Source organism: Amphibalanus amphitrite, unplaced genomic scaffold (assembly GCF_019059575.1).
Source record: "Amphibalanus amphitrite isolate SeventyFive unplaced genomic scaffold, NRLGWU_Aamphi_draft 000073F_arrow, whole genome shotgun sequence".
Lineage (NCBI taxonomy): Eukaryota > Metazoa > Arthropoda > Thecostraca > Balanomorpha > Balanidae > Amphibalanus > Amphibalanus amphitrite.
Genome location: NW_024881569.1, coordinates 987,097 through 998,970, shown reverse-complemented (window position 1 = coordinate 998,970; position 11,874 = coordinate 987,097). Strand labels below are relative to the sequence as shown.

At 44.1% G+C, this 11,874-nt stretch overlaps 1 protein-coding gene across 3 annotated transcripts; it reads right to left on the bottom strand.

Moving 5' to 3' along the window:
* Positions 1-4,004: 4,004 nt before the first annotated feature.
* Positions 4,005-9,021, bottom strand: LOC122379195 (cleavage and polyadenylation specificity factor subunit 6-like). Of its 3 annotated transcripts, none has more exons than XR_006256142.1 (4): positions 7,690-9,021; positions 6,394-6,536; positions 5,374-6,043; positions 4,005-4,925 (listed from the first exon to the last, which is right to left on the bottom strand). XR_006256142.1 is itself a non-coding variant. In XM_043361180.1 (3 exons), exons 1-3 carry the CDS (start codon positions 6,463-6,465, stop codon positions 4,886-4,888), a joined length of 420 nt encoding a protein of 139 aa, XP_043217115.1. In that variant the 5' UTR covers positions 6,466-6,727; the 3' UTR covers positions 4,005-4,885. The 3 variants fall into 3 exon arrangements, 1 of the variants encoding a protein (XP_043217115.1); XR_006256141.1 differs by having other exon boundaries at positions 5,374-5,681; XM_043361180.1 differs by lacking the exon at positions 7,690-9,021 and having other exon boundaries at positions 5,374-5,681; positions 6,394-6,727.
* Positions 9,022-11,874: the final 2,853 nt, after the last annotated feature.

Genomic DNA, 11,874 nt, shown 5'->3' with positions numbered 1-11,874 from the left:
TTTCAACGCAGTTTACAAACAAGCATTTTGATTTGGTCTTTCTCGTTTATAAGCAGTGGCTAAGAAAAGGTTGATCAATCCTGAAGTTCAGTCATCGTACCTCAACTTGGCAGCAAGATCCCCCAAGGACAGAGGATATATTGTATACATGTCCTGTAAATCAAAACAAACAAGCATTTGGTCTTTCTCGTATATAAGCAGTGGCTAAGAAAAGGTTGATCAATCCTGAAGTTCAGTCATCATAATTCATACCTGAACTTGGCAGCAAGATCCCCCAAGGACAGAGGATATATTGTAAACCTGTCCTGTTAATCAAAACATTTTTGTGCCTACAAAGGCTTAAGTTATCTGTGGTGTGTTCGGAGTTAGACTATATGGCCGGTTTTGTTGTATGTTTATGTGGAGATTAAATATAACTGTGACTCTGTGCTTGTTTTTATACTTACAGTCAAACAGGGAACAGCACATTCACATAACATACTCACCTAGCACCTAACTCATAGCTGTACCCTGCAGGATCTGTACTTGTTCATGTCTCGAGCATTAACAAAGCATTAAAGTAGCTTAGTAATCATTTCCCACATTTTCTGAGCATCTAACATGACATACAGCAGTGCAGAGCAGCTTCAGAGAAAAAAACACTTTAAATGCACAGACTCACACCAGCCACCCAATGAGCCAGTTCCTCAGTTGACTGTTTCCCTGGACGCAGCTTGGCAATGTGAGCTAACTTTTGGCAAGTTGAAGGTTAGCAGGTAAGATTGAGTTAGGGCGAGTACCTACCTATAACTGGGTGCTACTGCCATGCAGGTCTTGGGTAGGCTGCAAATATGTGTGATGATTGAGGTTAGGTCAGCTGTCAGGTTAGTCAGGTTCAGGTATGCTCATTGCTCAGGTCACATTTTTATGGACATTTGGCAAATTAAAAAACTAACAATCTAATCTAAGCTAACCCGACTAAACATACACTACTGACTATAGGAACTGAGCACCTACCTACTTGTGCCTACATCTCATACCATGTCAAAGTAGAGTTCCTTGGTGGAAGATGACCCTCAGTACTTTTTATCCCAGCCCTGTGAAGAAAGCTAATACCTGCTTCTAAGCTCTGAGTCACTGCCGACCATCCACAGGAAGAAACGCTGAGACTGAGAGCTTTGCCATTGTATATTGGACCAATAATGACTATCACGAATGACTATGAACACATAATATGATCACATCGTTGCATGGATTGTCACATTGACAATTTTACTACAATCCTTTTTTCAAGAAATACAGTGATGATGATTAACATCAAAAATCAAAATAAACATAAAGTGGATTTAGTGATCCAAGCTTTCTACTCCAGTAGCAACGGAATGATCGCATGTTTCATTTGCCAGACACTGAGTACCTGATGCACATTACAATCTGCATAGCATCTAAGCATAGTAAAACTGCCCAAGTCCATTCATTCTAGATTTTAACTTGATAGTTAGCACTAATTTATCTTGCTGTTGTAAGTTATCATTCAATATTCATACCAATACATCAATATGCGCTCATCAGTCAACATTTTCTGGCATGATCCTGCTCAGCGTGCTCTTCAGTATTGCTCCAAGGTCTGCAATATTGTAGCTTGTTTTTGGACAATAAGCTCTTTTAATTTTACTTTTTCTTGCTGATATATGAGCCCGATCACCTTGCGTTTATCAACCAAAATTTAATAACTTGTTCAACTTGATATTGATATTGCTCAGTAGTCAGGACCTCTGTCAGCCTCCTGGGTACTTCAGATTGTTTTCAGTCAACATGCTTCTTAAATATGATATAAGTCAATCTTAAGGGATTCAAAACATCCAACAAAACGACGTACAAGAGCAAGAAAACCACCAGATAAACTAAAAATGGCCTTGGAACAGAGCCAAGTGGTGCTCCATTTGTTTGTTTACAATGATTGTAGTGCTGATGTATTTTTAGGACTCTGAACGTCGGCTTATAAAAAAAAATGAAACGTTTTTACAAAAGTTGTAAGGCAAGTAATATTTATCTGGAAGAACTAAAATATTCAAAAGCCAAACACTATGAAATACATGAATCAGAACGAAAAAGTAACCCAAAAATCCAGCCTAATCACCGGCTCCTAAAACTGCAACACAATCAGCACTTTTCCCCGCAACTCGTTGTCCAGACGTAAATATGCTTTTCTGCAGGTTCTGGGCGTCACAATCAGCTGGCCATTCAATAAATGGATTGGTTTTATGAATGAAAATTGTTAAAAGATTTAATTTTTTACAATAAACAGAAATATTTAATTCTTAAATAATAACTTAACTACAATTAGAAAAACCATAAACAAAATAATAAAAATAATGGCATTTTTTAACCACAGTACTGCTTACATTTCTTGGCGCGTCTGTTTCAATCCGCCATATTTGCCAATCACGGTTTGACATTGCGTTGTAACTCTGCGATTTAGAGCCGCCAGTTAAAGGAAATAGTTCACTTTTAACATGGGGTTTTGAACTGGAATAGCAGTTTCGTAGCTTGAGCTGAGACTAGCACAAATCAGGAGCTTTTACGGCTCAATGATCACCCTAGACGAAGATATTCCATTTCTCGTTCCAAAAAGAGTGCCTTGCAGAGGAATGTGTGCCTTGCACAGGAATGCAGCCACGTCATCGTCAGCCAATCAGCATGCTGCTTACAGCCAATGCAGTATGCGTAGGTTTGAACTACGCGATATGATTGGTCAACGCGTAATAAGCTTCCGCGTCAAACATTATTTTACGTAGAATATAGTTCGTTCTATATTAAAATATAGAAAAAAATTGTTTTTACAAAAAGGTTTTATTTTATTTGATGATCATTTTGAGCATAAAAAATCATAAATCAATAGCAAAATACTAATTTCAGGAAAGTGAACTGTTTCCTTTAATTATGCACCGGGTGAGTGTAGGTCTTGTGTGGTTAAAAAACATTCTTATGCCTTATTTTTTCATTTGAATGCTAAAATTCATTGAAAAGATGAAGTTGTCTGATTTTATGACCATATATGGTCATCGCCCCGCCCACTCCAGCCGCTGATTGGCTAATCCAATTTTTGTTTGGCTCCTCGTAGTTTCCCCAACTGATACTTGCCCCAGACTCCGCACCAGGGAGACACCGGTTGGTCACGTGACTCGGAAACAAAAATCAGCTGATAGAGTGGCGGAATCGCCGTAATCAAACACGAATAATTCCGGACGATAGAGCGGCAGTATAGGAGTTTTCTTCACAACAGGCAAACATTGCAATGTTTTATCATTCTATGATCAAGAAACGTTCATAAATCATACATTTCTTCGATGATTACTGCCGCAACCGACACGCACATATCGTAGCCAGCGCATAAAGCTGTGCTTTGCGATATTAAATGTAAAGAAAAGCATTCTATATCTTGTTTCAGCCTTCTACTTACGCTTTTATAATTACGACAGCGACACCATACGGCCTATCGACGCTATGCAACTCCATGGAGTGTCCGGTCGCACTCTGCCGAGTGTGCCGAGATCAGAGACCATCCGGGGCACGTCCAGCTGCACAGCCCAGTGTCCAGCTGCACTGCCCGGTCGCTGGGAGGGCGACACCTAGCGCCGCTCTGGCCGCTCGCTTCCACGCACAACTTAGCTACCTGGCTAGTGGCTACGCTTGTGGGAGGGGGAAGGAGGAAACCAACAACAGTCTGATGAGCCAATGGAGTCAGCGAGCCGCGCCAATCAGAGCCCTTCCGCGCGCAGACGGGAGCTAGAGCTATTCATCTCCTTTCCTGTTTTCGCTGGTCCGCCAGTCACCAGCATCGTTCCGTGCTCTCCATCGTCGCGATTCGGCTGTGTTGTCCTGTGTGCGTCAGCAACAACAGAGAGCGAGAGAGAGAGAGAGAGAGAGAGAGAGAGAGAGAGAGAGAGAGAGAGAGAGAGAGAGAGAGAGAGAGAGAGAGAGAGAGAGAGAGAGAGAGTCTCGGATCACGCCAGGCAGCCACATGGGTATCTATTGTTTATTTACTTTCCAGTGATCGCAAGCGTTTAGTTGTTTGGAACCGGGTGTGATCAGTATTTGACGCATTTCTGTGATCTGTATGATAAAACTGAAAAAATAGTGAAATATATCCACTTTAATTCACATATCGCTTTTGATTCATGGTACGGCTGCTTGATTTTGCCACAGCGTACATAGTACATACCTACACAGCCGATCTCGGCATGTTTCTGTTCCAGAACAGCAGCTGCAGTGGACACCGAAAATGCATTCATGTTCTGACAACTTATTCCAAAGATACACATATTTTACGACGAACGTTCCAGAGAAAGTATTTTCTCGCTCACAGATGTTCAGCAAGAAGCGCGCGATTGATTGCAACTAGCACGCTCACGATTTCTAATATAGCGCTGGCCAAAACCTGCCCCTTACATCCAAATATAATAATCTTAATTCCAATCTCTGTCCTATTTATTATTTATTAGCGCATCGAGAGTGAATGATACCACGGCATAGCCGTCATATAACATAGCACAAATTGCGAGACGACGTCGAGATCCGTATCGGCGTATCATTCACAGATCCGGGTGTCTCGCCTCCACTCTCAATCAACCCTGACACACCATCAACCGAACCACGTCGGCTCCAATCATCTTGAGTTCCGTACTGAAATCTGATGGCCGGCCCGTCAGTTGATCATATCTGTCTGCGCGCACTACACCCGAGCTCAGCCTTAAGTGCACTGTGCGGCCTTCTCCAGATGACGCCTCTGAGCATGGCGCTTATCCTGCACCTGGATGTTTAGAGCCTCTTGTTCGTGTACGACCATTAGCATTTCAGGAGTCGGATGTTCTCGGCGGAGGCGGCGCTGGTCACCGTGGAGCCGTCAGACGACACCGTCAGCTCGAGCGCCCGCGACTAATGACCTGCAAAACAGCGAGTCGCGGCACGTCACGACGAGTGACGACCGTCACGTTTCAGTCACGAAGGCCGTTATAGAACAGTCACGGCGACTGTCATATAGCAGTCACGGCTGCCGTCACAGGTCACGACGGTCGCGTAAAATGCCACTACCAGCCACGGCGACCACGAATCATACCTCATAACGTTCCCTGTCGCACACTCATCCATAATAACAGTACATTCGCCTGTATAATACACATTACACATTTCTCACTCAGCATTTCTCACTCACTCGAAGCTCAAGCCTGAGACCATCAAGCGTCACGACACTTGCAACGGCACCTGCATAAGCAGACATCCCATCCCGGCAACACATAAAGTTCCCCCAAGCAACCCACCTAGGGTCACTGACCTAGTAACGAAGCGGGACACAGCTGACCTGTGGATGCGTTGATTGACACAATTACTGACCTGGACATAATGTGATCGTTTCTGATCAATGTCGATACGCGCGCCGGCGTATCGACGCCGTCGGCGAACGGGACGCGGTCGGCTGGCAGGGCGCCGTCGGCGGGCGGGCCGGCGTCGGTCGGCGAGCCTCGTTCGGCTACCGGATCACCTTCGGCCGGCGAGCGACCGTCGGTCGTCGGGCCACCATCGGCGGGCAGAACGCCGTTGGCTGGCGGAAGCCCGTTGGCTGGCGGAACGCCGCCGGCTGGCGGGGAGCACTGTCGATGAGCAGGCCATCGTTGGCAGTCCCATCGTGGTCGCGTGGCGCTCTGAAACACAGTAAAGAGTTAATGACTCATTAGGGACCATATTATTTTCAAGTCCTATGCTGAATATCCCTAAGGTAATCTATTTAACTCACCAAGAAATATTCAGAGCATTCACTGGAAGCATAGTAATGCAAGTAGGCCTTTAACTGCAATGCTATATTTTTTCCTTATGACACAATATGCCATGCCATTCAAACAGCCCATTATGGTCAAACAGCAGACTGAGTGGAGCATAAAGCAATTAATCTGGTTGTAACTTGTAACACCGAAGGATTGTACAGTGAAGGATAGGTGGTGCCTGACGGCCTTCAATGACAGGTTCAGGCTCTGGAGCTGGTCCTGGATCTGACTCAGCTGACTGCCTGAGGGTGGAGGGCAGAGGAGGACGCAGGTCGGGTTATATTGGCAGATGTTGAACAGTGATTGGTCACAACCATTTACCTATATATTGATAAATTCACATATTGATGGGAAATGCATGTATGGGACCACGCCTCCATCAGACGGCCAAGGAGGTCGCCCCTGGGCCCGCCTCGGCTCTCGGACCACAGCGACAACCGGCCCCGATCGACCTGTGGTCGACCGGTGACCGGTCACAGTCATCACGCCACTCACCGAGGACGAGGGGACGCCATTATCACCTATCAGGGGGCAGGTAACACAATTGGCATTATATCACTGCCCTACAGAGTCGGTGGGATGCACAACTGACCTGGAGATGACGTGATTGTTTCTGGACAATGTCTGTATGCGCGCCTCGTAGCTGGTGATAACACGCTGCCATTTCTGCTGGGTGACGTCCGGCCCACAGCTGAATCGAACCGCGCTATCTCCAGAACCACCGCCAGATACAACCTGGTGGATAGGATGATAACTCAAGAACCACACAACACACAATGAAAACAAAGGCGACAGCAGCGCATGATGACGATCTTATATCATTTGGCTTATTCAATGTCACCACAGGTTGCAAACACTACATTTTACTAGTCAGACTCCCATGGTGGGCTGATGTGCCTAGCTGTACTCTGAATGTAAGACTTTCCAAATGTAACTTAAAGGAAAAGTTCACTTTTTAACATGGGTTTTCAACTGGAATAGCAGTTCCGTAGCTTGGGCTGAGACGAGCATAAATCAGGAGCTTTTACAGCCCAACGATCACCCTAGGCAAAGATATTCTATTTCTCGTCCCGAAAAAGGTGTCTTGCGTTGAGGATGTGTGCCTTGCATATATTTCCATCCAGTATGAAAAGAGCATGGGTCCCGAAAATTCTTCAGAAACTAGAGAAATTATCTACGAGAACTCTAGAGAAATTCTCGTACTGATCAATTAGGACATTCAGGGGAACATTATCAGATCGAGCAGATCGCCCAAATGCCGGTGGCTGCGATAATTTCTCTGTTTCTGAAGAATTTTCGGGACCCATGCTCTTTTCATACTGGATCGCGTGTGCCTTACAGAAACTGAAAAGTTCTTCCTATATCAAAATATAGAAAATAATATTTTGTTATAAAAAGGTTTTATTTTCTTTGCTGATTATTTTGAACATAAAAAATCATAAATCCGTTGCAAAAAAAATAATTTCGTGAAAGTGAACTATTTCCTTTAAGTAAATGTAAAAAATCAACAAATAACTTGTCTAGAAATAATGTTGCTAGTTTTTTCATCCTTTGGAAGAATGTTGCTAGTCTAAAACCAGCTCGAGCTCCCCCCCCCCCCCCCCACCAAAAAGGCACCCAGGAGCACATGAACACCAATGCACAATCACCTGCACAACACAGCACATGCTCAAGGATGCCTGGTGCATGGTGGGGTTTGTAGGTCTACACAGCAATTCACGCTTAGCATGGCTCTGGCTCAATTCTTCCACATTTATGCAGGGCATACTGGTACACTGGAGGGTACACATTTCCAGATTGGTTGATATAGAATGATGCGGATTAGTCGAACTAAGTGATGCATTTTGCTTGCCTTTTTGCCAAGTATTGTAGTCTGTTTCATACCCACGTCTTCGTCTCCGCGTCAGCATGACACTGCTTTGCTTCGCATACTCCATGCAGCATCGGCAAATGAACCTCGATTGCTTTGAAGAATATAAAAAATGTGCAGCATCCATTCGGACACAGACCTGCTTTCTTGAATGCAAATCAAGGCTACGAACGAGCCAGGACTTGAGGCAAACTTTGCCCTGCCGTGTTGCCCATAACTGTGGCATGAAAACAAAATAACACTGTTTCCTGGTGGCATTGTGATTCCAAATTTCCAACCCCTGCAAAGATCTCAAAAGAGCACAAGAAAAAGGAAACTACAAAAACGCCAACACCCCATACAATCTCTACACAACTCTTTTATGTTATGCACTTCACAACTTCTACCATCAACAAGCTGCACAATTTTAAATTGAATTTTAACCGAATTCCAATGTGCCTAATCGGACTAATCAAAACAAATTCAAAAATCAGGGATGTTCTCCGTCAGCAGCGAACATGCCGTTAAACCAATCAAATGAGAGCGCTGGCGTTCGCTAGCGATAGCAGTACAGTAAACTGTGCGCAGCTGCAGGTGATAATCATGGTCTGCAGTTTTTAACATCGAATTTCGTACTGAGCCCCAATTTATTTTGTATAAAACCTTACACCAGCAGATAGAAAATTTAATTTTGTATATTATTGTACTATAAATAGATGCCGACTCGGTTTTATTTCTTAGTAATATTCCATTGATTGTTACAGTGTGACTTTTGGCAGCAAGGAAGCTCTCACATTCTAGACCAAAAAAATATATCTTATGACACCGAAACTGCAATAAAACATGCTTATCGGGAAAGAAAATTTAATTTTTATTATGATGAACACCTTTTATGAGCCCATCTGCGGTAGGTTTACCAACTATGAATGTTTTTGTTCAAGACTGTTTGGTACCCAAAACTTTAAATTTCAACTTTGGAAGGAAAATTGACAATGAGCCCCAATTAGCTGAGCTTTAACACTTTTATATGTTATAGTCTGTGCATTTTTGCACATTTTGGTGGTTTATTTAGATGCCGACTCGGTCTTGTTTTTAAACAATATTAAATTTAGTGGAACAGGGTGACAAAGAACACCAATGGTGGTGATGTATTCAACATGGATTAATTCTAGTTTTGAGCATTAGTAAATGCAAAAAACACATAATATATGAAAAACCATTCAATTTTGATATTGACTGCTACTGATTTGAAACCCACACCACTGGTATTATTCGAGAATTCGTGGTATAACTTTGGCAGGTCCGGCGGGATGACAACTTTGGGAGCATGGTGGTTTCGAAATTCGAAGAAGCAATATTAGGGACACGCCTAAGAGCTGGACTTTTTGATGACGTCTTCGGGTGACGTCATGTCGTGTGTGACGTTTCGTGAGCAGGTAAGGAAAAGTCACCACCGCTGGCGAACATTGGTGCGGTAAATGGCAAACACAAATACTGCGCAGAAAAGACAAATGTGTAACTTTAGACCACGTTAGACAACATTCGTTCGGACGACAATAGTCAAGGCGAATCAAGAAGTTCTTCATGCGATTGTTAGTTAGGTATCTGTCGTGCTATTTTAGTATGATTGTTATTAGCAGTTGATTTGTGAAATGTATTATGAAAATCAATGTTTATTGGACGCAGATTCAGTTTATTTTCAGATGTACCTAGGTACTCTTACACTTCACTCATCTCAAGTTGTTCAAACACCCTTGACAAAGTCGATTAAGATGAAACGTTGGGTATAATTTATACTGTGTTTTCTCTGCATTATTAACATATTCATCATATATACAATATAAGGACCACATGTTTTTTACAGGGAGACATGTCAGACAGCCCAGTAGGATGAGGCTTCGCCAAGCGTCATTTTTAGCAAAGCTTTTCTTGCCTCAAAGTTATAATGACAACACTCACTGGGAAAATGGTGATATGATATTATTTTAATGGCCATTGAAAATTCTGTATGTCAGATTTGATATTCCGAACAGCTGTTTGGCAAGATTTTTTCAGTACCTTAGTAATCCACTTTGCTAGAGTACTTTTGTGCGCTTTTACGTGAATGCATCCATTTCCCCCTGAAATAAACTTTTATAGTGATATCAAGCATCTTTTTCATTGTGTTCAAACTTTGAATTTCAGTGCCAAATGCTGGCTCTGTTCAACCTTGGACCCCCATTTACAACAACCAGAATCAAGATTCTTTGTCTTCTTTTAAGAACTGCCGGAATAACTTTCCTATCTTACTTCCCGTAACCTGAAACTTGTGTTTTCTCCACCAGGGTGCAAAATTGGTATAATGGTGGTCAAATTTGATTACCATGACATCATCACCGTAGTCATACTTAGCAAAGCTGTAGTCAAAAACAGCATTGCTAAAAATGACCACTCTTGACCAACCAAACCTCACCCCACTGAGTTCAAACACCCTTGTCAAAAGTCCTTACACTTGACTCCCAGCTGTTGTGTCTTTGCTATGCAATGTTAAACATATAAAACATCTTACTATTCATGAATGCGCCATGACTCATGTAATCTTTTCACAGCCAAGACGCTACTAAGGTACTGGGAATGTGGGGAGTGCAGCAGCATCAGTGCAGCACCGATGGTCGGATGCGACGGCTGCGATAAATGGTACCACTTCCGTTGTGCGGGGCTGACTAAGGAGCCAGGTAAGCGCAAATGTTTTCTGTCTCAGTATTTTTGTTGCAGCTATAGTGATCAATGAAATATTTTCCGCACTGTTCAGCCAAACATGTATTTCAAACAATCAGAATCTGCTTCCCAACCAAGGGCGTCACCACAGGGGGGGGGGGACAGAGGGGATCTCGTCCCCTCCACTTTTTAAAATTTTAACATTACGCCCATGGCGTTGCATGGAAAGAATCGACTTGAAATGGTCCTTGTCCCCTCCAAAATGGTCAATGTCCCCTCCAGTTGTCGCACCGTGGCGTCGCCCCTGTTCCCAACTACACAAATTTAGTCAAACAATGTGCCAATATGGAATTTTCAGGTTGAGTTGAATGAAATAGGAACAATGATAATTGTAGATTACGTATACCTGCAAGAGAGGAAAACAGAATACATTGTATTGCTTGTCCTTCACCGATACTGTTATTTTTCCATTTCTAGAAACACCGACATGGCGATGCAGGTGGTGCTGCCTGGTGAGGCCGCGGTCTCCGGAATCGCCTGCAGACGAAGTCACCTGACGTCCATCTGCACATCACTTGCAGCAGTGAGGCCTGCTGACAGCGTCTGGCAGTGTCGGCAACGTGCCAGACAGCTATCTGGAGTCCTGCTCACCGCAGGTCGCCGACAGGAGGGGCGACGCATCGTCTCCGAGGTCGCCTCAGCAGCAGTGAGACCCCACTGGCCGTCTTCTTAGGCTTCAACTAGATTGCGAACAACCTATGCTGAGACAACGCCCATGACGTGTGATCCGGTACCGCTACCGCACTGCGTGCCTGTGCCCGCCGTGAGCCGCTAGTGCATGGGTTCCGACGACCATGAGAATATGTGTTTATGTTGCTTTTACTATTGTTTATACGTTGAAGTGACGAATTGTTTATTTTTCGCAAGCCTCCGCTGTCCGGTTGCCTGCAGCTCCATGCAACGCTAGCTGTACTGTTGTTTTAATGTTGTCTCTCCGCTCAGCTCTACTGTTGCCTCTCCGCTCATAACAACCTATGCTGAGACAACGCCCATGACGTGTGATCCGGTACCGCTACCGCACTGCGTGCCTGTGCCCGCCGTGAGCCGCTAGTGCATGGGTTCGACCATGAGAATATGTGTTTATGCTGCTTTTGATACTGTTGTTTATACGTTGAAGTGACGAATTGTTTATTTTTCGCAAGCCTCCGCTGTCCGGTTGCCTGCAGCTCCATGCAACGCTAGCTGTACTGTTGTTTTAATGTTGTCTCTCCGCTCAGCTCTGCTGTTGCCTCTCCGCTCATAACAACCTATGCTGAGACAACGCCCATGACGTGTGATCCGGTACCGCTACCGCACTGCGTGCCTGTGCCCGCCGTGAGCCGCTAGTGCATGGGTTCGACCATGAGAATATGTGTTTATGCTGCTTTTGATACTATTGTTTATACGTTGAAGTGACGAATTGTTTATTTTTCGCAAGCCTCCGCTGCCCGGTTGCCTGCAGCTCCATGCAACGCCAGCTGTACTGTT

Coding starts and splice junctions, on each gene's coding strand:
- LOC122379195 (XM_043361180.1), bottom strand. CDS start 6,465: ATGGCAGCGTGTTATCACCAGCTACGAGGCGCGCATACAGACATTGTC. Junction 5,682..6,393: donor AACAATCACGTCATCTCCAG/GTCAGTTGTGCA, acceptor ACTGTGTTTCAG/AGCGCCACGCGACCACGATG. Junction 4,926..5,373: donor AACGATCACATTATGTCCAG/GTCAGTAATTGT, acceptor GCTGTTTTGCAG/GTCATTAGTCGCGGGCGCTC.